The 25,954-nt window shown below is 37.4% G+C and overlaps 3 protein-coding genes across 5 annotated transcripts in view; 1 reads left to right on the forward strand and 2 right to left on the reverse strand.

The window, feature by feature from the left end:
- The first annotated feature begins 379 nt into the window (after positions 1-379).
- grik6 (glutamate receptor, ionotropic, kainate 6) lies at positions 380-7,129 on the forward strand. Its single transcript, XM_079597013.1, has 10 exons — positions 380-831; positions 1,236-1,305; positions 2,990-3,021; positions 3,124-3,303; positions 3,442-3,668; positions 3,844-3,941; positions 5,154-5,371; positions 5,478-5,697; positions 6,641-6,885; positions 7,015-7,129. Exons 1-10 carry the CDS (start codon positions 829-831, stop codon positions 7,111-7,113), a joined length of 1,392 nt encoding a protein of 463 aa, XP_079453139.1. The 5' UTR covers positions 380-828; the 3' UTR covers positions 7,114-7,129.
- Positions 6,984-19,419, reverse strand: plch2b (phospholipase C, eta 2b). 2 transcript variants are annotated; one of them, XM_079597011.1, is made up of 21 exons: positions 18,850-19,419; positions 17,869-18,015; positions 16,805-17,050; positions 16,569-16,696; positions 15,427-15,597; positions 15,187-15,280; positions 14,900-15,103; positions 14,461-14,581; positions 12,537-12,708; positions 12,324-12,431; positions 12,150-12,230; positions 11,950-12,053; positions 11,325-11,413; positions 11,055-11,240; positions 10,752-10,859; positions 10,515-10,639; positions 10,351-10,435; positions 9,694-9,840; positions 9,528-9,607; positions 8,239-9,427; positions 6,984-8,069 (listed from the first exon to the last, which is right to left on the reverse strand). In XM_079597011.1, exons 1-21 carry the CDS (start codon positions 19,082-19,084, stop codon positions 8,053-8,055), a joined length of 3,837 nt encoding a protein of 1,278 aa, XP_079453137.1. In that variant the 5' UTR covers positions 19,085-19,419; the 3' UTR covers positions 6,984-8,052. The 2 variants fall into 2 exon arrangements, with proteins under 2 accessions (XP_079453137.1, XP_079453138.1); XM_079597012.1 differs by lacking the exons at positions 16,569-16,696; positions 16,805-17,050; positions 17,869-18,015; positions 18,850-19,419 and having other exon boundaries at positions 15,423-15,562.
- A 2,725-nt stretch (positions 19,420-22,144) lies between these two features.
- skib (v-ski avian sarcoma viral oncogene homolog b) overlaps positions 22,145-25,954 on the reverse strand; it is a 32,609-nt gene continuing 28,799 nt past the window's right edge. For both annotated transcript variants that reach the window (XM_079597441.1, XM_079597442.1), the window contains exons 4-7: positions 25,622-25,899; positions 25,131-25,402; positions 24,323-24,553; positions 22,145-24,090 (exon numbers count right to left, since the gene is read on the reverse strand). In XM_079597441.1, the coding sequence (XP_079453567.1) occupies positions 23,869-24,090; positions 24,323-24,553; positions 25,131-25,402; positions 25,622-25,899 (1,003 nt within the window). In that variant the 3' untranslated portion in view covers positions 22,145-23,868. The remainder of the gene's footprint in view (positions 24,091-24,322; positions 24,554-25,130; positions 25,403-25,621; positions 25,900-25,954) is intronic.

Consider the following 25,954-nt stretch of genomic DNA (forward strand, 5'->3'; position numbering starts at 1 on the left):
ATTATTATTATGTTTTAAATAAATTCCGTTTTCCGTCTGACTAACATTTTAATGGTAGCGTATAGCCCATGTAATTTTTCTCCACTTTATTAATATTATAATGTTTTTGTTTTGTTTATTTTTTTTAATGAAATAATCTCACGTTTTAAACAATTTGAGATTAGCCCACTTAATCGTTTCCGTTTTCCTCTGAACATATAAAGACTACCTTTATTTTAATGTATTTTTATTTTCTACGTGATTTTGTCCACTTATTAATATTATTATTATTTTGTTTGTTTATTCTTAATGAAATTATCTGAAGGTTTAAACAATTTGAGATTATTTCATCCTTTCAGTTTTTCTCTGAATATTATAAAGACTAGGCTATCTTTAGGCATATTGCATATGTTATTTTTATCCACTTTATGCATGAAGCTTCTGTGAGTCAAAGCTTGGTAATTTCCCCCTCAGATACACTGGTGTTGAAGGGCATGCTATTTATTATAATATTTTTTTTATTTTCAATATTATGTCAGACTTAGCCTATCTAAAACATTAAAATTTGACACAAATGTCAAAATCGAAGTTGCATGAATTTTAAACATTGCTGTAGGCCTATCTAATATATGGAATATTAGATCTATAATTCATCTTGCTCTAGAATATTCTATCAACCCACTTTTCATTATAAGTGTTTGTTTGAGTTTCTCCACCCCCTGAAACTCATTGGCTTTTCCCAAGCCTTTAGTGGGAACCCTCTAATTCATTATTGTAAACCACACCACTGTCTTGATCAGCGTCAGTGTCAGTGCAGTCCCAGCACAGAGGAATTTCACTGCAGACATCATGGTAAGTATGAGATTAGGAGGGCGCTGTTTGATTTGAACTTTTTAAAGTCACTGCTTTTGTCTTTTTTTAATTTGAAGTATGCTGGAAAATCTGAGAATATGCATTGATGGTCCTTGTAAAAATAGTGTTTTTGCTCATGTATTATTGTCAGTAACCTCAACAAAATATTAAGCAACAAGTACTACTAATATAAAATGTGCTTAAACAAATATATGACTTTTGGGATAAATGGTTATTTACAACATTGGTTATTTACAATGTATGTGTTGATAGCTAGGCTACAGGTCAGCATATGTTTTTTTTATTTTAATATTGCATATGATTTAGCATATTTAATACATAACTATTTGTATTTATTTTGTGATTATGTTTTAAATAAGTCAGATTGTCTGTTTGGCTTGCAGGTCAGAATCAGCAACATGTTGGGAATTGTTTCTTTATGCTTTTTGCTGGGGTCAGAGTTCTGCATAGCAGGTACAAGTTTGATTGTTAACATGGATATGTAATGTAAAATTTAAATATAGCAATTGTGAAATTGTTATGATGTAATGGCATCACACAGCACAGTTATTTATTGTATTCCATCTTAAAGTTGCCTCTCTTTCTCAAAGGACCACTACTGTATAGTGGCATTAGTTACTTTTACGGCATCTCGTGTAATTTCAGAAACAGCAGCTATTATGAAATTTGTGCCAACTCTCCTTGTCCTCGCCGCATGAAGTTATTGAATTTCACAGGCCTGTCATATGATAAATGGCTGAAGAGTCAGCTGGGCACATCATCAAAGATAGTGACCACTGACCACATCCTTCTTGGCACACTTCAAACCCCATTCTGACAGAGAGGAAGCCAGCCAGCTGAAATCTTCTCAAAAACGGTTATAAATCAATTCAAAGTCTTGAACAAGCAGAACAGTGTTTAAGACATGCCAAGCTATGACAGCACGTCGAAGACCCTCTGTGTCTGTCATAAATTCAATAAGAGGAGCTGATGAGTGTCAACATCGCTCTGTGGTGTTGATGGAGCCCTGAGGGCTTTGCTTAACTTTAGCATTAGATACTCTTTGACTGCCCTGACCAGGACTTCGTGATCGAGTGACAAAAACATCAACTCCAATTAGTCACAGTTCAGCCTTGCAATGAGATTGTTGTCTCGCACTTTTGAGAAAGGAGAAAAACACAGCCAAACGCCGCGGGTTCCGGAAACCCGGAAGCTGCCTAAGAGGGCATCAAACGCAGCCGTGCCATTCACTCATCATTATCTCCCTGAGATTCGCAGACTGAGCGAGGATGTGTGTGTTTTTTTGTTGATGAAGATGGCTGCCGAACAAAAGGTTCTCTGATGACTCTGGCTAATTTAAGATGGAGCTATTTGTGACACAAATGCAGCAGGAAATCAAGACTCCCAGCCAGAGAACTGATTTGGCAGATCAATAGAGGAGCCACTGAAATCTTGGCCATGTCTCTCTGTGTCAACTTGAGGTCACTTTTGAACAAACACACTCTTGAACAGATCTAAGCTTTTCAAATGTGTTGACTCAGTAGGACGCTGTTTTGTTTATGGACTTCAATCCCTTCAAATTTCATTTAACTTTTTGTTTTAGCTGACATGGTTATTTATGTGATGGACAGACTCCTGTGATGAGATTTTAGTAGCTACCGTTCAAAATGTTGGGGTCAGTAAGATTTGTTTTGAGAGAAATTAATACTTTTATTCAGCAAAGACGCATTACGGATTTCTGTTTGAAACAAATGCTGTTATTTTGAACTTTCTATTCACCATGTATCACAGCTTCTACAAAAATATTAAGCAGCACAACTGTTTTCAACATTGATAATAATAAGAAATGTCTTACCAAATCAGCATATTAGAATGGTTTCTGAAGGATCATGTGACTGAAGATTGAAGACAGGAGTAATGATACTGAAAATACAGCTTTGCCATCACAGGAATTACATTTAAAAATATATTAAAATAAAAAAGGCATTTCAAACTTAAATAAATTTCACAGCATTACTCTTTTTACTGTGTTTTGATAACATATGCCTGTCAAAAACATCCCCAAAAAATTCTTACAGACCCCAAACTTTAAACGGCAGTATATTTGAATTCATAATAAATTAATTATATTATTAATATATATATTTTTTCATTTCAGCAAGGCAAGAACTGATAGTTACCACCATAAAGGTAAACATTAAAACTATGAAATGTGATGTTTGTATTTTAATATTATTTAGCCTAAACAATAATAATAATAATATACTAACAACTTAAATGTTTTATTTTCAGCAAGACCCCTACACAATGAGCAAGGGCTCGCAGTTAGAAGGCTACTGCATGGATCTGCTCACTGAGCTGGCTAAGAAACTGGGATTTAAATACAAAGTTCACCTGGTGAAGGATGGATCGTATGGCCGGCAGGACGAAAGTGGAAACTGGAACGGAATGATTGGGGAGGTTGTTAGAGGGGTATGTTATGCACTTTACAGAAAAATACTCAAAAGCACATATTGTACTACATATAAATCTAAAATCAGCATGGCAATTAAATCATCCATGACATTAATCTTTCCCAAGTATGAAACCTTCCATGTATTTTGTTCTCAGGAAGCTGATCTCGCCGTGGCTCCCCTCACTCTCACTGCCGCCCGTGAGAAGGCTGTGGGAATGACAAAACCTTACATGCAGACCGGAATCAGTATCCTCCTCCGCAAAGATATCGTTTCTGAGGAGGCCGGCTTTTTTGACTTCCTCTCCCCCTTCTCTGGGGAGACCTGGTTCGGCATCCTGATTGCATACTTTGTGACTGCAGTCTGCATCTGCATTGTGGGAAGGTCAGAGAAATGAGCAGAACACCAGAGACGCATAGAACAAGAGCACTTACTCTTTTACTACACACACATAGCGTTTTACAAAACTGCTGCTCTGTTTTTCAGAACAAGGATGGTTTCTGAATAGGATTTTTTCCTGAACTGATGCTGATTTCTGCATTTGTCTCTTTATATCAAGGTTGAGTCCATGTGAATGGAGTGAGCCTGAGACAGAGCCGAATCACTTCACACTTCTCCACAGTTTATGGTATGCCGTAGGAGCCCTAACCCTGCAAGGTAATCATCAGAATTAATGTAATAGCGGATTTTAGGGGTCATGCACTGAAAAGCCTATAGTCCTGATGCTTCGCATGCAGAATACTATTATTTTATAATCTTTTTAATATCCTTCACCCCCTTTGGCCATTTTAAAGTGGTTCACTTTTTTTCTCTACACCTATGGCAAAATTTGTGGAATTTTCACCAAAATTAATTTCCGATCATTCAGACCAAACCTCTCAATTATAACTTATTGGATTTTCCGTGTTGTTCTGCAGAATCTTATGGAAGTTTTTTGATAATAACGGTTTATTTATATTTTGAGTGGTCTTTTTTTTTAATTTTTTTTATTGAATATGTATCAAATAACAATCAGATATAAAGAACAGAACACATAGATCTTCTACATGAATTAAATTATATCAAGTATATATAAAGCTTTACATATATAAAAATAAATAAATACAAATAATAATAAACAATAAATAAATAAAATATTTTGAGTGGTCAGATGTGGTGGGGAATTTAATGTTTACGTCATGTTCATTCGTGTTATTTTACTATTATTTATATACTATTATAATTTGTATTAATATTTTTAAAAACCTTTTTTTTTAAGTTTTCATTTTCATTATAGTTTACTTTAGTAATTGTATGTCCTTTAGTTATTATTTATTTATTCATTAATATTACTTAGGTTTAATTTATTGTTATCTCAGTTTTAGATTTTTATATATTTTGTAATTTTTGTGTTTAAACAAACTTTTTTTCAGACCTTTTTTCAAATGTTTTAATTACTATGTAGATTAAATTAATCAATTTATTTTTTGTTTTAGTTCAGTTTTAGTTTTTATTCATTTCCAGTTGGTAATTTTAATGCTTCAACTTAAACTAATTTCAGTTTTACTTTTATTTAGTGCACCTTTAACAAAATTGCTGTCGAAGAAGCAAAACTTGTCAAATGTAATCTCCACCGTTCCCTTATAGAGTATGCAAAGATTTATGCCTGTAACTCCTGTCAAAAGAAATGAACAATAATGTCCTTCTATCCTTTCAACCGACTGTCTTTAAAAACAGGAATATAACATCCAATAACAGGAATACTCAGCATTACAAGGTGTACTTGGCCTTTCATTGCTGCCTGCAGCTATTTCCCCATCTGAATTACTTTTCAGCCTGTGATAATGGAAGGATAACGTGTTTTCCTCTCATTTGTTTTGCTTTCCACAGGTGCAGGCCCTCACCCTAAAGCGGTGTCAGGAAGGGTTATCAGTTGTACCTGGTGGTTGTTTGCCGTCGTGCTCCTGGCCTGTTATTTCTCCAGTCTTAATTCCTCTCAGGGGTCTGACTCTGCTCCGCTCATGATTAAAGGGTTTGAGGACTTGGCTAATCAGGAAGTGATGGAATATGGAACGCTTGCCGGCTCCTCCACCCTCGCCTTCTTCAAGGTCTGATTGAATGAATCATATCTGCACATTTTTCTGATTAGTAAAACTCATTCCTGCCAGATGTTACAGAAATATTTCTATACATGTTAACATTCTTTTTGCACAGAACTCCAATAACCCATCTTACCGTCGCATCTATGAGCACATGGAGCGGAGGAAGAGTTTCGTGACCTCTATGGATGAGGGTGTCCAGAGAGCAAAGGAAGGAAATTATGCTTTCATTGGAGAATCGGTGTCCCTGGACTTGGCTGTGGCACGGCATTGTGAACTGGTCCGTGCACATGAGGTCATCGGGATGAGAGGTTACAGCATTGTAACTCCTCTTGGTGAGACAAACATAATTGTGCAGTTCTTTTTAATGGACGTAGTTTAAAAACTTAAAGTGCCCCTAGTATGTTATTTTAAAGATTCCTGATTTTGTTTTGGAGGTCTCCTACAACAGGTTTACATGCATGCAAAGTAAAAAAGCACATACATTTTCTAATAATATACATCAGCATCACCTTTTTTGTCATCACCGTTCAATCAAGGATTTGGTCTCTCTAAATCTAAACTTTCTGAGAGACTACTCTGCTCTGATTGGTCAGAGGGCCCAGTCTGTTGTGATTGGTCTTCCCCTTACGGTTCAGAAGAGAAATTTCAGCTCCACAGGCTTCCTCATCACTTGTTTACGCAGTGAACAGTAACGATGGCGTTGGTTTTACTGTATCAATAAGAGTTCTCATCATTTGGAACTGCGACAGCATTGTCAAAATGATCTCCGCGAATCTCCACACAGATCCGCAAAAACGATTAAGAACACTGTGTTATGTCACTTTGTGTGAAAAACTACGCACCTACACGTAATACGCATGTGCATGACGTCACCGTTTTCACAAATTCGTGTTTTTGTTGTTTGCGCAATAAAAAAACTTGCGCTTTGAAAACAGTTTTTAAAAGTTTCCGTTTTCAGTCCCCAAAAATGTCGTTGTCATAAAAATGAATAGCCAAAACGCATAAAGAGTTTTCCATTTGAAAATGGTTTTGTGTAAACAGCCCCAAAAACTTTGCAGACCTTTTACATTCACAAACAGCTATATGATACTCCATGAAAAGTAATATTCGAAAAAGCATAACAGAGGCACTTTAACATACATTAAAGTTTACCCAAGAGATTCTTTTCAGCTGGATTATTTGTTTTAAAGGGAAGCAAACGACATCTTGATGTTTCTTGCTGCAGTTCAATCTTCAGTGAATGGTTTTAGTTGCTCAGTCTTTTTCTTGGAACAGGATCTCCTATGCTGAAGAACCTGAGCGTGGCCATCCTGCAGCTGAGCGAGGCTGGGGAGCTGGCGTACCTGCGCACTAAGTGGTGGGCCAGCAGTTGCATACCGGATAGTGCCAAAGCCTCGTCTCTGAGGGCTCACGGCATGAAGGGCATCTTCCTGGTTCTGGCTATAGGCCTTGGGATTGGAGTGCTGCTCTCCTTGTTTGAACTCACCTCAAAGTCTCGCAGCACTGCGGGGGAGCAGAAGGCAAGTAATGCCAATCACACACACACAGCATTTTCATTGGCTTTAAGCTTCAGCACAGATTTCAACGGAACAGTAGTACATTTTGATGTTTTTTTTTTAATTAAAATAAACCTGTTCTCAACCATACAGAAATCCTGCTGCACAGTTTTGACTCAGGAGCTGAGCCAGCGTTTGAGAATGACCAACACAAAGGGAGACCAAGAAACCTCAGACAAGAACAAGGCATAAAAGGTTAAACAACAGTGATGTAATATGTAAGTCTTACATAGCAGGATGACTTAACTGTTCATACTGTCTGTACATTATCTGGTGTTAGGTATTATTACTATTTCTCATGCTAGAAAATATATTTTATACATTTTAACAGATACATAATTATGTACACGTTAATACATAATTTTAATTTTTTTAAACTTGTTTGTTCAGTGAAGATGGTGCCGTGAGGTACCTTCTTTTCATTCGAATATTGCAGCAAAATCTCATGTAGCTGTTTGTATTTTAGTTAATGATCATGCATTCCAATTTGAAACCATAATTTAGACCATCATTATGAGTCTAAAATGTTAATGTAAAATCTATTTTGCTAATGAATGACAAAGATTGGAGACATCTGAAAATGTCTTTAAAAAAAGTAAAATATTTTATAGAAGTAAAAATGACAAGTAACATATTACAGTTGTTTTGTAATTCGTACATGGGGAAAAATACATAAAATTGTGTAAAAAAAACAAATCACCTCTTACTGTCACAAAAGAGGTATTCGTTCTGGCACCATGTATATTAATGAATTAATAAACTTGGACTTACACCAATGTGTGATTGCATTATTTAATAAAAAAGCAGTAGAAGCATATGTTTAGTTTTAAACACAGATTTAAATTCATTATATCTAAATCAAAATGGCAGCTTCCAGATGCAAAAGACAGAATGTAACATTCCAGGCTACTTTTTGAAAAAAAATATGAACACATGAATTATGAGCCCAGATGACATGAGCAGATGATTAAGATTTAAGCTAAATAATATTTGCACAAAAAAACAAATATGTAGTTGCTTATGTGTTTGCTTTTCTTCCTGAAGCATCTGTTCATATCCATCACATGTAGCTGCGGTGTGGCATTTTCTTTTCGGTTCTGTATCTTTTTAGGTTTCACATGCATGGCTTTTCTACAATGTTGAGGAATCTAAAAATGTATAAATAAATACAAAAAAAACAGTCAAATCTCTACTCAGATAAAAATATAGCGTGATTTTTGATAGACATTTTAACCAGCATGAAAAGAGCATTAATTTAAAACACAATTTATAATTTAGGAAGGAGCCCTTGGCACTTTTCTGTGCGTTACGACTTACCTCTGAAAAACAGTGGCGAATGGCAGCGAATCTCACGCATTTTCTGCTCAAACAGAGCATTCATTTCCCTCTGCAGTGTGCCCATTGTCTGCTGCTGGTTGTCAGGGAAACGGGATGGCAGAGAACTCAGGTCAAGGCTGTCCAAACTACTTAGGCTGCTTGATTCACTTTCAGCTAGGTTGTGATTATTAGGAGCAGAGTTTTTTGGTGCAGAGTAACTACACTGTGGGAGGGGGTATTGGTTGAGGAATTCTTTCCTAATGAGACCGGTAGTGTTTGGCGGAGAGGACGGACGGCGTCTTGGGACGCTTTGTGATCTGGATCCTTTAAATGGTGAATCTTTGGAAGATGGTGTGCCTTGGTCATTCCTGCGTCTGCTCAGCGCAGGTGTTGCGGGGATTGACATTGGTTGCCACTGGGGGTTAAGCCTACCATCTAAAGAGGCTCCGAATTTATTCTTGAGCACCGGATTTCTGGTGTTTAATGTTCCACTAGAAGGATCTAGTACTCCATCAGGTATTGGATGGAAATTCAAGGGTTCACACTTTTGTGTAGGTTCTGACTGAATTTTTAGATGGCTCTCTTGAAGCTCAGGTTCCTGCACTGAATCCTCAATAATAGAAGTAGCACCTGAGATCTGCTTTAACCAGACTTGCTCATTAAGTGTAGAAGCAGGATCTGTAGACTCGCACTCCTGTTTAGATGTTGGAGGTAATTCATTTAGTTTTGAAACCGTCAACAGCTTGTTATCCTCAAGGTGTGATTGAACCACAGAAGTCTGAATGTCTAATTCTGAATCAAATGCTAAGTTGTTATAGTCCATAGCCACTCCTGCTCCACCAGAGCATGTGATAGAGGACAGGCGGCGCCGTGCCTCATGAGATCCTTCTGGCTCCTGAAAACAGACCTTATGGGCCCTTCTCAGGGGTTCACTTTGAGCTCCTCTGAGCAACGACGCAGACTGTGAGGTGCTCCTGCTGTCCTTCGAGCTCACGTCATCACTGTAACGTCGGTTTAGAAAGTCCTCTTTGGTGTAGAAGTCGGCTAAACCCTTCACGACTTTTGTTTGGTTCTTCCCAGCTCCACCTTTACGCAGGAAGTGTGCACTGAATGACTTCCTTGAGCCATCTTCAGAGGTCTGCATAAGGTTTTTCTGGATTAGCTGCTTTACTGCGTTGCTTGATTTGACCTGGTTATGAGTATATCAGAAAAATGGCAATTAACAAAAGGCAGAATAACTTCACGCAACAGCTACATTTATGTAAAAGAGAAATCGAATTAAAAGTTACCTTTCCTGTGATGTCGTTAATGCCGACATGCACAAAGATAGATGCTTCTTCCATACCTTCTAAATAGACATGCCGATATCCTGTGGGACAAGAAAATAATATAAGGCTGACTGACTGAATTATTGATGAAAATACAAATAAAGTCACCTATTGGCATGCAATTTACCTGGCATCATGCTTTTAAATGCTATGGTTCTCTGTCCAATGAAGTCTCGTCCAATTGGATCATGATCCCAAACCATAAAGCGCACTAAGGCAATCTGAGGCATGTGTAGCGTAAACACTAGCGTTTCCTCCCACATGGGGTTAAAACCTGTTAGTATGACATTAAAATATGAGAAAAGTACATTTAAAACAAAACTCAGCTGTTAATTTGCTAATCTTTAATTGCGACGGTTCATTTTGAAAAATAATTTGCGGTTCAGTCAGAGTTAGTTGCGAATACAATCACGAGATTGCGTCTCATTTGAGTTCAAGACTCATGAATCTTTTTGACTGGAATGGTTCTTAAGAGTCATTTTGTTTGAGAACTGACATCACATGGAAAATAACTTCTTTTAACTTGGCACAGTGCTTTTAAAAATACAAAGACATCAGCCTAGCATTTGTTTACATAAAAAAAAAAGTAGTGGAACTCAAAAACGAGGTATGTGTGAACGTCCCCAGACACAAATTTAAAATAAACGTTGCACATTGAGCCGTGTTTCCATCAGTGTCAGTCACTACAAACACATTATGAATCAACCACTAACCATATAGATGCCATTATATTTTAATTACCAATACTGTCTGTTCGGTTTGCACGATCCAGATTTGTACTTACCATTGTCATCCACTACTCTTGTCTGCTGTTTATTGCAATCAATAGGCAATCCAATTATCTCCACTTCCACAAAGGGATCTATGATCTGGACAACAAAGCAGTGAAACTCAGATTGCATGTTACACATTATTACGTACTTTCATTTTAAGTATGAGTGAACTCACCTCTCCTCTGTCCCCTAACATGGAGTCTTTTGGCTTCGGTAGCTGCTGGCCACTAATTATCTTGAGCACTAGCTGAGATTTCCTGTGTCCCAGCAAAGGGTCTTCCAGTGTAGGATTAAAGGCACCTGAGGACAATCATTATGTGTGGTGAAGATTGCCTTTCAAAGAAAATAATAAATATAATGCATCAAACAAATGTATCTTTTTTTTACCTGTACTCTAGAGACACCATCTTACCTTTACACATGCATTTTGGCTTCAGCACATAGCCGCAGTTTCCATTTGCTGCAAATTTCGCCCTGTTCAGCTGTAGCATACGGCCTTCTGTTTGATAGTTGAGAGCGACTGGAAAGATGAAACAACATTTCAAACAAATGCACAGTGGAACTGGGAAAAAAAGAGAGAACCATTTGCCAGCAGTGATCCATTGCTGTTCAAATAAAAGTCGTCGCTGTTTCATCATTAATGAAAAAACAAAAGGCTTTGATGATAGAAAGGAAATAATTCATAATAAATGAAAGAAAAAAAGCTAAATCAAACCTAAATGACATCCTGCGTTCCAAAAAGTCTGAGGATTGAAGTTGCTCGAATCAACACGGTAGTTGGAGGGGTAGACTCTTATGAGTTGTCGTTGATTGAAGCGAACTAACTGGGCAGGTTTTAAATGCAGAATCTGGTTAGTTATGCTCTCGTTTAAGGAGGAGACTTGCCAGCTGCACATGTATGCTGCAACACCAATACAGTTTATTTAGACATAAACATCAAGAACACATGTACAGTTTGTGCTCATTGAGGTTGCAACTGTCTTACCTTGAGTTTCTATATCATGAACACGCACTGACTTGGTGTATTTAACGAGATCAGAGAGGGCGCGAGAAAGTCTCATTGTTTTCCTTCGTCTGCAAAAATGTCCATAAAACATGGACTATCATTAGATTGGACAGATTTAGAGACACACTGTAAAATTTTTGTAAGAATGCAACAATAAATTAAATAAAACTATGACAATTGATTAACTGTAAGCTACCTCACTATATTATATGAGATTACATTTTTACTGTACAATAATGTAAATATATATATATATAAAATATTTAAAAATATTATTTAAATATTAGTTTTTTTGTAATAAAAAAACGTTTTTGTTAAAACAGTAAAAATAATTTCATAAATGATGCATCACATTTGATTTTTATAATTTAAATTGTATTTTTTTCTCTCTTATTTGAACGATCAGTTATGTACATTGAGGCATTCAGTCATATTTTATAGGCCCTACTGTTCAAATAAAATGTATTGCATAATTAAAAATACAGTCATGAATATACAGGCACCAAAATGCCATCCTGTAAATTAAACTGCATGTTTTTTTTGTGTTTTTTTTGTACAGTACACAGATAATTCAACAACAAACTGTATCTCCTGAAATACTCACTTGCCATAGTCGATGGCCTGTTTATCGTTACTGCTTAGGATTTCCTGCTCAGTATCGGAGTCACTCACGTTGGGCTTCTTTTTTAATTTCACACGTTTTTTCTTCTAAAACACAGATAGTGGAACATCATAACACCATATAATGCTGCTTTCATGAAATTTTCCCCTATTTTACTGGAAAAGTGGAAAGTGTTTGCAGACCTTGCGCCTGAAGCTGCCCATGAACGTCCTCCGTGAGCGTTTCTTCGATTCATCACCCGTCTCTGGTGATCCTTCTGTTGTCTGTAACCCAGAACCCAGCAGTTTTTAGTCAGACACTCCAGAAGGGGAATAACCCAATTATTCTAATGTAGACAAAAGAAAAAAGCTTCTCACATCTCCATTGAGTTGCTCCTCTTCCTCCTCGTCCTCTTCACCGCTGTCTTCATCAGACACATCCCCTTCCTCTGCATCAGCATCAATGTTTGCTGGCAGCTTCTTTCCCTGGAAAGCACATGTGTTCATTTTTCCCCCCATGATTTGGTCACAGAAATATTCTACTTTAAACTTTACGCAGTTTTCCAAGACAAGCGTAAAATATTACCTCACCTTGACAAGTACTTTCCCTTTCAAAAGCTCTGGAGATGGCAGACGCCTGGACTCATTGGTATTTATATTTGACAGGTCCAGCTTGTCCTGTAGCACTTCCATGAGGTATTGGGCCATCTTCTTCTGCTGAGGCACAGTGCAGTGGTTCTCAATAGAAAGGATCACTGGGTATCTGACAGTGGAAGAATGAGTTTTATATATTATGATATGATACAATATGATATATATATATTATCATTTTTGTTTATGAAATGAATTTGTATAATTTAAAAACAATAATTTACAATTACTATACACTGCCCGACTGAAAAAAAAGCTTCTGTTTGGATTTAAAAAGGCAAATGCTTAAGAGTCAATGATTGGATCATTATTGCAGCGATTATTATGTTTCTAGCATGTTATGTGTTTGGCAACAGTTCTTCTAAATAGAGTGTGTAGCTTTTCATTTCTTATTGAATTATTTTAACACATAAATCTGTGTCCAGACCATTGAAATTCATTGAAAGTCTTTGGGGTGTGCTGGAGTAGACTTTACAGAGTGCTTGACTCTTGCATTGTTAATACAAAATCTTGACCAAAAATTGATGCACCTCTTGATGGAATGTTGTGATTTTATTTCGATCAAGAGGTGCATACATTTTTTCTCAAGACCTTGCATTGACAATACAAGAGTTGATCACTCTGTAAAGTCTAATAATTTAAGGTCTGGACTCAGAGGTGCCAATTCACGTGTGAAACTGATTCTTCATGCTCCCTCCCAACCGTTCTTTCACAATTTGAGCGTGATGAATCATGACATTGTCATCCTGGAATATGGCCATGATGTGTCTTCCTACATGTTTAAGAAATTAAAAGCTATACACTTCATCAATTAGGGTTAGGAGAACTGTTGCTAGACATATAGCATGCTAGAAACATAATAATCACTGCAAAAATGATCCAATCATTGACTCTTCAGCATTTGCCTATTTACAGTTGTGGTCAGAATTATTGGCACCCCTGGTAAATATGATCAAAGATTGCTGTAAAAATAAATCTGCATTGTTTATCCTTTTGATCTTTCATTCAAAAATCATGGCAAAAATCAAACCTTTCACTGCAGTAAACAAATTGAAAGTGTGTGTGTGTGTGTGTGTGGGGGGGGGGGGTTGGGGGGGGGGGGGGTATGGATCACATTATGAAATAAATGTTTTCTCCAAAACTAGCCACAATTATTGGCACCCCTAGAATTTTTAATGAGTAAAATATCTCTGAAGTATTCCCATTGATAATAAAAATTTTAGCACACCACCGTGACTAGGAACATGAAATTGCCTAGCTATGGCTTCTTGTTTCACCGGAGTATAAATATGAGGAAACAATACCACAAATACCAACAGATCAAAAAAATAAAAACCTGACTGCCTCTACTAGAAATCTTATAATAGCCCGTGGTTGGATCTTCATTCAAGACAATGATCCAAAGCAAACAGTCAACACAAAAATGTGTCACTAAGCACAAAATGAAGCTTCTGCCATGATCGTCCCAGTTCCCTGACCTGAACCCTAGAAAATTAGTGGGCTGAACTGAAGAGAAGAAGCACCAACAAGGATCTGGGAATCTGAAGGATCTGGAGAGATTCTGTATGGAGGAATGGTCTCTGATCTCTTGTCAGGTGTTCTCCAAACTCATTATAGGAGAAGACTCAGAGCTGTTATCTTGGCAAAAGGAGGTTGTAAAAAGTACTTAAAAAAAGGGTGCCAATAATTATGGCCACCATGTTTTGGAGAAAATCATTTATTTCATGAAATAATGAAAGATCAAAAGGATAAACAGCCATCTTTGATCAGATTTACCAGGTGTGCTAATAATTCTGACCACAACGGTACATCCAAACAGCAACTTTTTTTTTTTTTTTTTGGCCAGGCAGTATAAATCACTTACTGAGTTTTGGCAAATGCATATTTGTTGATTGTCTCAACAACATCTTTAAAGAGGATTTTTGAGGTAAGTGTGTAACCATGATGCACAATAGGTTCCCCATCAGGACCATCCCAGCAGTCAACTAGAGAAACAAAGAGAGAGAGAGAGACTGTTAGTTGAGAGATAACATGTTTTGTTTTAAATCACAATGAAACCACAACATCTCAACAATCTAATTAATTCCTGTTGGACAAAATCAAGTCCCACCTAAATTTTTTCTTGTTCGAGAAGCCGTTTTACTGAGATATACGTCATAATAGAGAAGAAAAGATTTTCATGTCGAGTTTAATGATAGTAAAAATCGTATTAAATTGTGTTACTTTAATCAACCCTTTATCTAAAATACATTCACTTTGATTCTGCAGCATGTTGACAAGGACAAGCTTTTAAGTATTTATACCTTCCACACAGCGACAGCCCGTCTGAAGCACATAAGCATACATATCGACCCGAGACTGAGACAGCAGCTGATCTCCAGTCAGGTAGGTGTTGTGAGAAGATGCGATGTAGTAGTTTGTCAGTGGCTGTGTCATGTCCTGATTTACTTGATAGTGTTCTGGGTTGAAGATGTCTCCTGCAGGACTACGCATGTAGTTGGTGAAACCTTAGAAAGCAAGAAAAAAATGTAGTAAAGCTCCAATGTTATAATTACCATAAAAAAAATGAAGCACATGAAGAGTCTCTCACCATCAATACCCAGCAGCATATGTGTTTGGTTATCAGAACATGGCTCAAACTGGTTGATGATCATCTTGCAGTAGTCTTTATTCACATTTACCATCTAGAAAAAAAAGAACATGCATCAAAAACGGAGCAATTCGTAGCATTGGTGCTCGGGCCCTAATTATAAACATGACAGTTCATGGCCATCAAAAGAGTAATATATTTAACGAATACATGACGATACGCAAAATGAATCACACCAGCCTTTTGCTCATTTTCCAAGAAGCGGTGGAGGTCGTTCACGTCCATGTGCTCTTTGTGGTTACTGTAGGTGATCATTAGTAAGTAAAGATCTCTGCGTGTCGAGATCAGCTTGTAAAAGGTACAGAATTCCTCAAACGTCAATGATCCCTGGTCATCGTCAGTGTCAGCCTCCTGCGAATGCAGAGGTTTCTTTCAAATTAGATACTTAGAAACATCATTTCACACATATTTCGTAAAGGCATAATGTGCATTTTTTGGATAATGTAAAAAAAGAAAATTTAGAAGGTGAAACAATCACTTTTTTTCTCAGGTTTTTAGTTAGTGATTCCCCTGTTACCTAATCATTTTTTTTTGTACTTTCAGTGAAAGTAGTGTTATGGTATTGGTTGCAGTAGAAATATATATATGTCTCCATTAAGGATTAGAGGCACTAGAGTTAAGACCTTAACCAGTTTCAGACAACACCATCTGTTCAAGATGAACCATATGTTACATACTCAGAGCGTACTCATCACCATCTTTGCTAATAGCACTGTGGAGGTGTTTTAAACCAATATAACCTGGCAGAGGACATCTCTAATGATATTTAAGTAAAACTATGTAGAAATAGCACACAGTAGAATGAGACTTGTCAAAAATACCAGCTAGGAGAATGTGTTTGATATGCTCATTCAAGCTAGCTTGCTTGTTTGCCTATTCAACGGCAACTCTGTGTACTGTGGAACGGTATTGACATTTATACAATACTGTTCAAAAGTAAGGGGTCAATAAGATTTAAAAAATAAATAATAATAATAGTTTTATTCAGCTGGGATGCATTCAATTGAAAATAATAAGCAATGTGAGAACTTGAGCACCAAATCAAAATAATTTCTGAAGGATCATGTGACACTGAAGACTGGAGTAATGGTTGCTGAACATTCAGCTTTGCATCACAGGAATATATAAAATTGAAAAAAAGTTTTTTAAAATTGCAATAATATTTCACAAGGCAGCCATGGTGAACATAAAATAAAATATCTCACCCCAAACTTTTGAACTGTAGTGTGAAGCTTATTAAGGATGAAGCTACACATTTTTTTTAATCAGCTGTTATTAGTACTGATTTTTTTTATTTAGTATTAGTTATATATAAAATGTACCTGGAACATTTCTTTGACTTTCTGCTTTGGAAGGTTCACATTGAGCTTGTGGAGCAGCTGTAGAACCTCTCCAATGCTCAGATTCCCATCTCCATTTTTGTCAGCTTCTGAAAAGGTCTGTCTCAACCATTTGCAACAAGATGTAAGGAAATATCCACTCTTACATCGAACACAAACTGAAACATGGGGTCACATGGGGGCACCTTCCCCCTCAGAGAGGACACAATTAAAAGGATATTGATCTCGTGTCCGTTGCCTTTTTGCCAGACTGTCCTCGTCACTGATGCCTGCCAGAAGGTATTTGAGGCCAGTGATCCAGGTCCGTGCCTCTTCTCCATTCGTGGAAACCAAGTCAAGAGATTCCACATGGTCTCCATGGTAAATACTGAAGCAGCAGTTTGGATCAAAGTTACTGCTGGCAAATCGCCTGAAAACCTCAGTTCTCATCCCCTCACAGACCTCATGGATAGAGTCTATGGTGACTAAATAAACCATGAACAAAGAAAAAACAGTGCAGTGCTCTGAGCATTTCTTCAGTAGTTCAGACTTTTTGACAAAACAATCTTTAAAGAAAAATACCTGTAGGCCTATGCTACCTGATCGGAAACGCGTTGTAGCACATCTGTTTAGCTGGACGGTATGTTGACAAAACTAACTTTTAGCAAAAAGTTAGTAGGTAGCAAATCGAAGCCGTTCAGATAGCATATCTTACTATTCTTACTATTGATTCTGTTCAGCGCTTTTTCAATATAATTTGCTATAGCCTATGCACAGAATACCTGGATAAACAGTTCAGAGCTTACTTACTGGTATACTGTATTCCACAATGCTATGTGTTGTGCTATGTTGACCTTTCATTTCCAGTATGACCAATGGACCAGTAATTCCAGATGTGATTTTTAACATCTGTTTCTTGACTCATTGTTTGATTGTAACATGTGACATTTTTTACACTCACTAGATTAAACGTGCAATGTGAAGAGGTCATGTGATAAATGTAGTGAGGTCACTACTGTTTACTGTTTCACTTCGAAATTTTTATTTTATTTTATTATTATACATTTTTATTATGTATTATTTATTCATATTATTTATGTATGCAATATTGAGTAAGCAGTAGTATTTAATACCTAACATGCCAAGAGTTGATTTTTTTAAATATTTCCTCTTTCAAAAGTACTGTAGGCTACATGAACTGAAAACTGCACTTGTCATGCAATTTAATGGGGGTGTTCAAAATAACAAGCACATGCTGACATCATGTACCCCAGCAGCTCCACCAGTTTTCTATCTGACTCACTTTTAGCTCTCTCGTGTTTTCTGGAGGGCCTCCAGCGGATGCAGGACTTGTGCTCATCTAGGTAGAAGAGGCGCACCAGAGCCTTGGATTTTCCTCTTAGTTTAATCATTTGAGATCCGGCCTGCATGTTGCACATGCATCTCTCCACTGCAAAAGAGGATTTTAATGATTATTATTTAGCTGCACATATGTTATTGGCAGGTAAACAGGCTGTTATGATTTGTGTCTGTACATTATTTTAAATACATTTTGGCACTATTCATTTCTTTAGTGTGTGCACCTTTAAGAAAATAATTGTAATGTCAGAGTTTAATTGTTGAAGCAGTTGCATCAAGTTCCTTCTCAATCAGATTACACAACTGCGTCACACACACACACAGGTTCGTAAGGCTGTTTACTGTGCGCTGGCATGCATCATGGAAACAGTACTACAATCATGACGAACTCAGAGACAGCATCAACATGCAATCATTTGTTTGTATCGTTATGGGAAAGATATCTCTTTATTTCAAGGCATACTATAATATACCTGCTGAATCATATCATATACAGTATTATTACAATTTGTAATGTTTGTTTATTTTCTGTCTATGCCAGAATGACATTCTAATGGATCAGGAGTCACGAAAGGTTACTTTTAATGGTCAACTCAGGGTATGCTTTCAAAAAAGTTGCTTTGGAGGAGCGGATCAAGGACAGAGGGTCATGTGACGCAGATAGTCAGTCTAATCTCTGGGGATTGTATGTGTCCATATGCTGTGAGGTGCATTTCTCCTGATGGCAATAATTTAGGACACTGTCTTATTGTTGGACTCAAAATACTTGAAATAAAAGGTAAATAACATGCAAAATGACTCTGAAGCTAAATTAAGTATACAACTATAACATTTTAGAACTGCTGAAAAGTTACTGAAGTACACCCAGCAATTAGATAATTTCATATTTGTAATAAAAACATCAGATCGGTGTCTTAATTCTTACCTATCTGGCCCATCCTCCATTTTGGCGATGCAACAATGCTTCCTCCTATCCAGAAGAACTCCTCAGCCAGACGTGATATCGCAGCTTTCTGCCATAGTTTAGGTGAAGTCATTATAGAAGGAGAGGGTGTTCGGAAAGGTGAAGGCGGCCTCCTCCCAGGACTCACGGGACGCCGGGTTAGAGACGGTGAAAACAAGGTTGGAGATGATGGTGCCATTCCTGGAGATCTGTTCATTACTGCTGGACTCTTGTGTAGTCATAACCTAGACCTCTGGTCATGTTCCTCGCCCACCGTATCAGTTCTGTAATTCATAAGGTTAGCTCTCTTCCACCAGCGGCATCCAGTGAGACAGGTGTTACTGAAATGATGAGCCAACAATTCTCAAGGGTAGCAATGTGCATGTGGACAGATGACTTAATTCCAGTTGACACCTCTTCTTGACTGATCCTCTTAGCAACTGACCCTCCCTCTGGTCCATTGATATTGTGTTTTCTTCAGAAATTCCAGCGTGAGGGCAATTAGACTGCCACGGTGAACGAGTGTGTTGTGTAGGCTAGTTTAGGAGGAACTGGGACGGGAAGAAGAGTCACACGTGTCAGCAGTCAGTAAATCTCTAATCCAGGATGAGGAGAAGGCATTGCTCGTACTAGGGGATTTTCATGCCTTGCTTGTCAACTTGAGGAAAAGGATAGGGGATGATATATCAATAGTTGGAATAATGTTAGTTAAAAATGGAAGCATGAAATTAATCTGGGTTCCATTACATGTATATCAAATGCATGTCCTTTATAAGCTTTTCTTCAAAAAAATTCATGAAATATATTTAATGTCTTATGAACTAACACCTGGTTAACTGTTCTTATAAAACATATATACACACACATAATCACAAAACAGGAGATGAGGCACGTCATCAACGGAACAGGATTTTTATTCATAGAACGATAATGGCATCTCAGATCATCAAGCAGGTAAGTGAATGGCATATTTGACAATCACACTTAACTGAAGAATCTCTTATCTTTGCAGGATCGATCCTGGAGTTTTCTGAAGTGAAAGACAGATGGGTCAATGGCATTTAAAGGACTAACAAAGGTGAGTAGTATACAGGTAGGTAGTCGGGTAGGTGCTCTCATGTAGAGACTGAAGAGAGCGGAGAACAGGCGAGTAGAACTAGTGCATTTATGGGACTCCTGATTGTGATGTGATCGGTTAAATGTGATGTGGTCGGCCGGGAGTTTAAGATGGAATGGACGGTGTAGATCTGATTGTGATCCACTTCTACTGGAGGAGAAGGTACGTCAGCAGCAACACGTCCTGTGGAGGAAGGGAGAAGAGAGTCATGGTGAGGTTTGAGCAGAGATACATGAAAGGTGGGTCAAATTTTGTAGGGTGGATAAAATCATCACATCGTTTATTTGGCGTTGGATGGTGAATGGGCATATGAATCGGGGACTCAGTTTGCAACAGGGCAGTCTGAGCTGACTCCATGAGATGTGCAGGATGGATGGAACGTAAGTGCGTCCCTCAGGACCTCCCAGCAGAGCAGGTTCATCTCTTTTGGTTGCTGCTGCTACTGACGAGAGTTCAAACAACGTGCATTCTGTAGATATTCCAGGTTACAGTGATTTGTGATTAAATTCCAGTACCAGAAGCGAGATTTCCTCTATACAGGATTCCAAACAGAGCATGATTATGGGTATGCAAGGAGTAATTATTCCTCGACCCAGCAGCTTATGCAGAATTGAGTGGATGCTTAGGGTTTGTGAACGGGGAAGTTTCTTGAGAAGGTCCAGGGTGTTTGAGAAGTTCCCTGGAGATGAAGTTCCCCGCGGTGCCCGAGTGGATGAGAGCTTGAACTGTAATGGAACATCGAGGGGTAGTCACTGATACTGTGGTGCATTTTAAGTGGAGATTAGCAAGGGAATTTGAACAGCACTCAATTATGGTTTTGGCGTTGACGCTAAATTTGGGAGAGATGAAATGAGTCTACCTGCATAGGCTCGCTAGGAGGTGCTGTTGTAGCGGCTGATGGAATTAAGGGTGAGGATTGCAGCAGTAATGTTTCTAGCTGGCAAGCTGAGATGCATTGGGCTACATGAATGGATTGTTTTAATCAGGTTTTCTAACCCCATATAATCATCATAAATTGCCATCTGGAGAAAGACCCTATCAGTAGGCAGCCTCAATTCAGACGACCTTGTTCAACTTGCTTGCATAGAAGTGATATAATATAGGCGATCTTGGCTTTGTCGGTTAGAAAACAGGGAGCTTCTTCTTCTTCTTCTTCTTCTTCTTCTTCTTCTTCTTCTTCTTCTTTCTTCTTCTTCTTCTTGGCGGTTGGCAACCTAGCTTATTGGTGCATTACCGCCACCGATAGAGTAGAATCTGTTGAACTGTGAACTGTGTTCCTAATTGTGAAGTGACAGGTGTGGCAGGTTAAAACTCTGGTGATTGTGAACGAGTGGGTGGAGCTGAAGGACCTGGGGCGGATGGCACCCCCTGCTGGCTGAATCCGTGACATATATAAACTGTAAAATAAAATTATAGAAGTACAAATGATACAAATATTTGATATTTTTTGTGCTTTCAAATCGATTAATCGCATCTTACATAAAATATTTTGTTTACAAAAATGTTTTGCGATCAATCGATTTGACAGCACTAAACTTAGTAGGGTTAACTGTTCTTATAAAAATACATATTAAAATATTTGATATTTTCATTTATACACTGTGACTGGTTAACTGTTTATATGGTTAATAGTATAAAAAATATTTATATAGTATAATTTGCAACCAGTGTTAACTGATAAGAGTTAAAAATAAATTATTCTGTCTTATGAACCAGGGTATGAACTGTTCTTATATATAATATATATATAATCATGTTTTATAAACCAGGGTTAACTGTTCTTATAAAAATACATATTTAAAAAAATATATATTTTCTTACTATGGATAACTTTATATTAAAATAATTTATATGTATACATTTTTTATCTTATAATTCGTAACCAGTGTTAACTGTTCTTATAAAACCCCAAATTATCAAAAACATTGTTTAAATATTATCTTATGAATTAGGGCTAACTGCTCTTAAATAATAATTAATATTTTGATCTTATCTTATGAACCAGGGTAACCTCTTCTAATCTTTTCCTGACAGAATCAAACAAGAAATAAAAACATTTTAAAATGCCTCAAATCTATCAAATCTGGGCTCTATAGTTGCTTTAAAATGATATAATCCTAATTACTGAATGTAGCAAAGAATATCAGAAAACATGAGACGAATGGTTGATTCTGTTTAATGATGTTATTATTTGTGGGGGAACATTAAAACAAGTAAAGAAAATGACCCACATCAAAACCAAAACTATGACAAGACCCTGCACACAATGCATATCTCAAGTGTGACGCATAAAAACATCAAGAGGTTAAAAACTGACATAGGCAGGCATATGGATCTCGTAATATAGAAGGGGAAGTAAAAATGTACCCAGAATAAATAGAGCGATGGAGAGGTTAGAATATGTATTACTGCAGGTTTATTCAAGACAGGGGTAATGGAGATAAAAGATTTTTTTATAAATTCAGCAAATATTCTTTACAGTTCATCAGTCACATTTCTGATTTATCAACCAGAATTCTCAGAATGTGAATCTTTGCTTTGGTAATTATATAAAGTGATTTCCAAAGGGACTGAAATTATTCAGAAATATAATGATCTAAGATTTTTGTTAATATTATTACATAAGGATTTTATACAGTAAATGCCCTCTAGTTGAAAATATGATAGGAGAAATTCACTTTCGTGTTACATTATTTCATACATACAGTCTATTGGTTTGGAGCAAAAGCATTTAGAGTGAAGTGTAAAGCAAGCTATCATATTTACATAGTTTTTTTATGCTTAAGTGGTATTCACATCTGTAACAAATGTATGAAAACTTTTTTATTCAATACTTGATGTCTGAGATCTGAAAAAAAAAAAAAACAGAGGGCTTCAAATACACAATACAACTATCTTTTCTTAAAAGTGCAATTCTTTTTTTGGTAGAAAGTAAAAAAATATATATCCTTGTTTTCTATATAAGTAGAAATGTTATTTTCATTAACAGCATTTTTATGTATTAATTTTTACCTTAAACCAGTGACTAAAAATGGATATTTGTCACGCGAGTATAATTCTGGTTCTGAACAAAACACATTCATTTCACCATCAAACGGAGCATGAAGTGATCAAATTTATGCCCTCGTCTGGACTGTTAAAAATAGCAAAAACTGGTAATTAAAGTATAATACTTGATATTGAAGTTTAGGACAGATGGTAGGATTCAGCCCATATGGATCATTGCCAATACTATAGGGTTTTAAGTACATGGTAATTAAAAATACAAAGATAAAAAGCTCATTTGAATGTAGGTTTATAATAAAGCTTTGCTGCACCATAGCACTGTCGCTCATGCAAACTATTCCGATACAACAGCGAAAAAAAGGTGAAACAAAAGCGAGCAAAACCTTGTAGTGACAACACCTGTGTAGCAAGTATAATTCTGGCTTGTAACACTTTCTAGTTTACAGAGTATCAGCGGCACTAACAGGTTGTTCACCTGCTACTGTCAATGTAATGTGAATAGAAAACACATTTGTTTCCCAAATATTTTTCAAGTATCTTTGCAAAAAATTTAAATAGCTTATAACAAAATAAATTCCTTAGATTAGCTTAAAGAAGCTAACTGAAGGCGAGTCAGTTACACGCGATGCCGCCGTCTCTGAACGTCCTCCCATCGAGGAGCGACCAAACTTCTTTCCAGTTGCTTGAGTTCATGATTTATGGTTACAGTTTCCATTGGTTTTGGTAAACGCACACTGTAATATGATTGTTAATCATGACCGTTTTCCGGTGATCCAGAACTTTTTTCATGAATACGTTGGCTTTAGAGGCGTCCTCTACTCGTCCTCAAATCAAAGTCTTCATCCTCAGCCATAGATTGAACACATTACTCTAAACGTTTAAGATTCATCTTCAGCTCTCATTTCTTTCTTCTCTCCCTCAGTCGGTTGTGTGTTTGCGATGGCGTGTCCCTCCGTCTCTGCTTTGTGGCCCAGCTGTTCCTGAAGCTCTTTGACGACCCTCTCCAGGGTCTGTCGGGCGTCCCGCTCCTTCAGCAGGTCCTCTCTTAACTGCTCACGGTCCACTTCTGCTTGCTGGAGCTTCATCTGCAGATCTTCAATCTGATGGAGAGATAAAAGAGATGTTGGAAGTCATTTTTCAGAGCAAATTTTGTGCACATCCTATTTGCTGTCATACTTTATTATTCACAGTGGTGTCCAAAAGTGTGAAAACGCTTCTGTTTAGCATTTTAACTCCCCCTGCTGTCTTAACATCAAAAGCAGCCATTAAAAACACACAGTGTAAATGTATCTTCTGTGCTAAAATATACCAACAGGATGTTCTGACTCTCACCTGTGAGGAATACTTGGCCCTCAAACGTCCTGCCTCGCAGCCCTTATCGCACACCCGGAGCTGTCTCTCCCTGTCCAGCTCCCTCTTCAGCCTCCCGCAGGACTCGTTGGCGTCCCGCACCTTCTTCTCACACTCCACACGGAGGCGCTCGATCTCCTTCCTCAGGTTCCGCTTGGCCTCAATGGCCTCCCTCAGCCTGCCCTTCTTAGTCACCCTGACAAACTCCAGCTCCTGTGAACCACAGGCAATATTGTTGAAGAATAGCGCACACATTTTTAAAAAGCAATTCGCTATACAAATTTGCTTATTTGATTATCGACCTAGAAATAGTGCAGAGCAGTATTATTGTAGTAAATATGTACCATTTTCATTTTAGTTTTTATTTTAGTTAAGATTTCAGTCATTTTTTTATTTTCTCTATAGCTTAAATTTTTTTTATTGATTTAATTCAGTTAATGGCCAAGGTAACATTTATATACATATTTTTTAAGTTTTTTAAGTTTATGTTTTTCATCTAATATCAAAATTTTATTTCATTTTAGCATTATTTAAATTACCAATAACTATTTTCAATAGTTTTAGTTGACAACTACACTGTGATTATTCTAAATTCAGAATATTCAAAACGATTCTAAAAATATAATTGTTTATTTTTAGTATTTAAACATTTGAATTGAATATTTTGTCTTTATTTAAGGCCGTTCTTTGGTTTGAAAAAAACAAACAAACTTAAACCTTTGTTGATTTCCAGGTTGAAATGATATTGTGAACTGCAGTTTTCCAGACTTTCGGAGCTCGCAGTAAGTACCTGCTGAAGGCTGCGTTTGGCTTGCAGAGCGACGGCTAGCTTGTCCTCTTGCTTCACTCTCATGCGGATGATCTCCTGGAGGAACTTCTCTCTGGCCTCTTTAGAGCTCAGGTCACTGCAGAGCGTCTGCTTGAGGACTTCCAGCTCAGAGCAAGGACTCGCCCCTAGTCTCACCCTCCCATCATGCACCTCTGCAGTACTGGGAGCACTGAGGTTCATCGCTCCAATGCCATTTGTAAACGGAGGGGACATCAATAAACAGGAGACAGTACCTGGAATGACAGAATAATACAGCAGTGAAATAAAAGTGTAATATATATTATTCTCAATCTAAATGGTGTTGCCAGATATTGCAAAAATACTCTCTTTTAAGCTTTAATCAGTTTACATGCATGATATTAGTGTACTATCTATACCACACATGGATGTATCAATTGTTTTCACAAGATTCAGTCATATTTTACTGATAATCCTCTTTTTCCACATCCTACCTTCACCACAGTTGTCAACCTCGATTTCTGCGTCTGAGTCCTCGTTCTCCTGAGGACGCTGTCTGACTACTGGAGTGGGCAGAGAGGCTTTGGTCACCGGCTGTGATTGTCTCTCTGCAGATGGCCACCTCTTTCTTGGCCTGGAGCTCTCTGTCTTGCTTGTGTGGGTCTCGCTGGGGTGAGAGAAACGGTGCGGTGGCTGCTCATTATTTTTAAATGTGTCAATGGGCAGAGATACATTTGGAACTGCCAGGCTGTCTTGTCCTTTAGCAAGTGGTCTGAATATCACAGAAAAAGGAGACATTAATGAAATGTCTCAATCAAAGCAATGTA

Source organism: Phoxinus phoxinus, assembly GCF_949152265.1.
Source record: "Phoxinus phoxinus genome assembly, chromosome: 22".
Classification (NCBI taxonomy): Eukaryota; Metazoa; Chordata; class Actinopteri; order Cypriniformes; family Leuciscidae; genus Phoxinus; species Phoxinus phoxinus.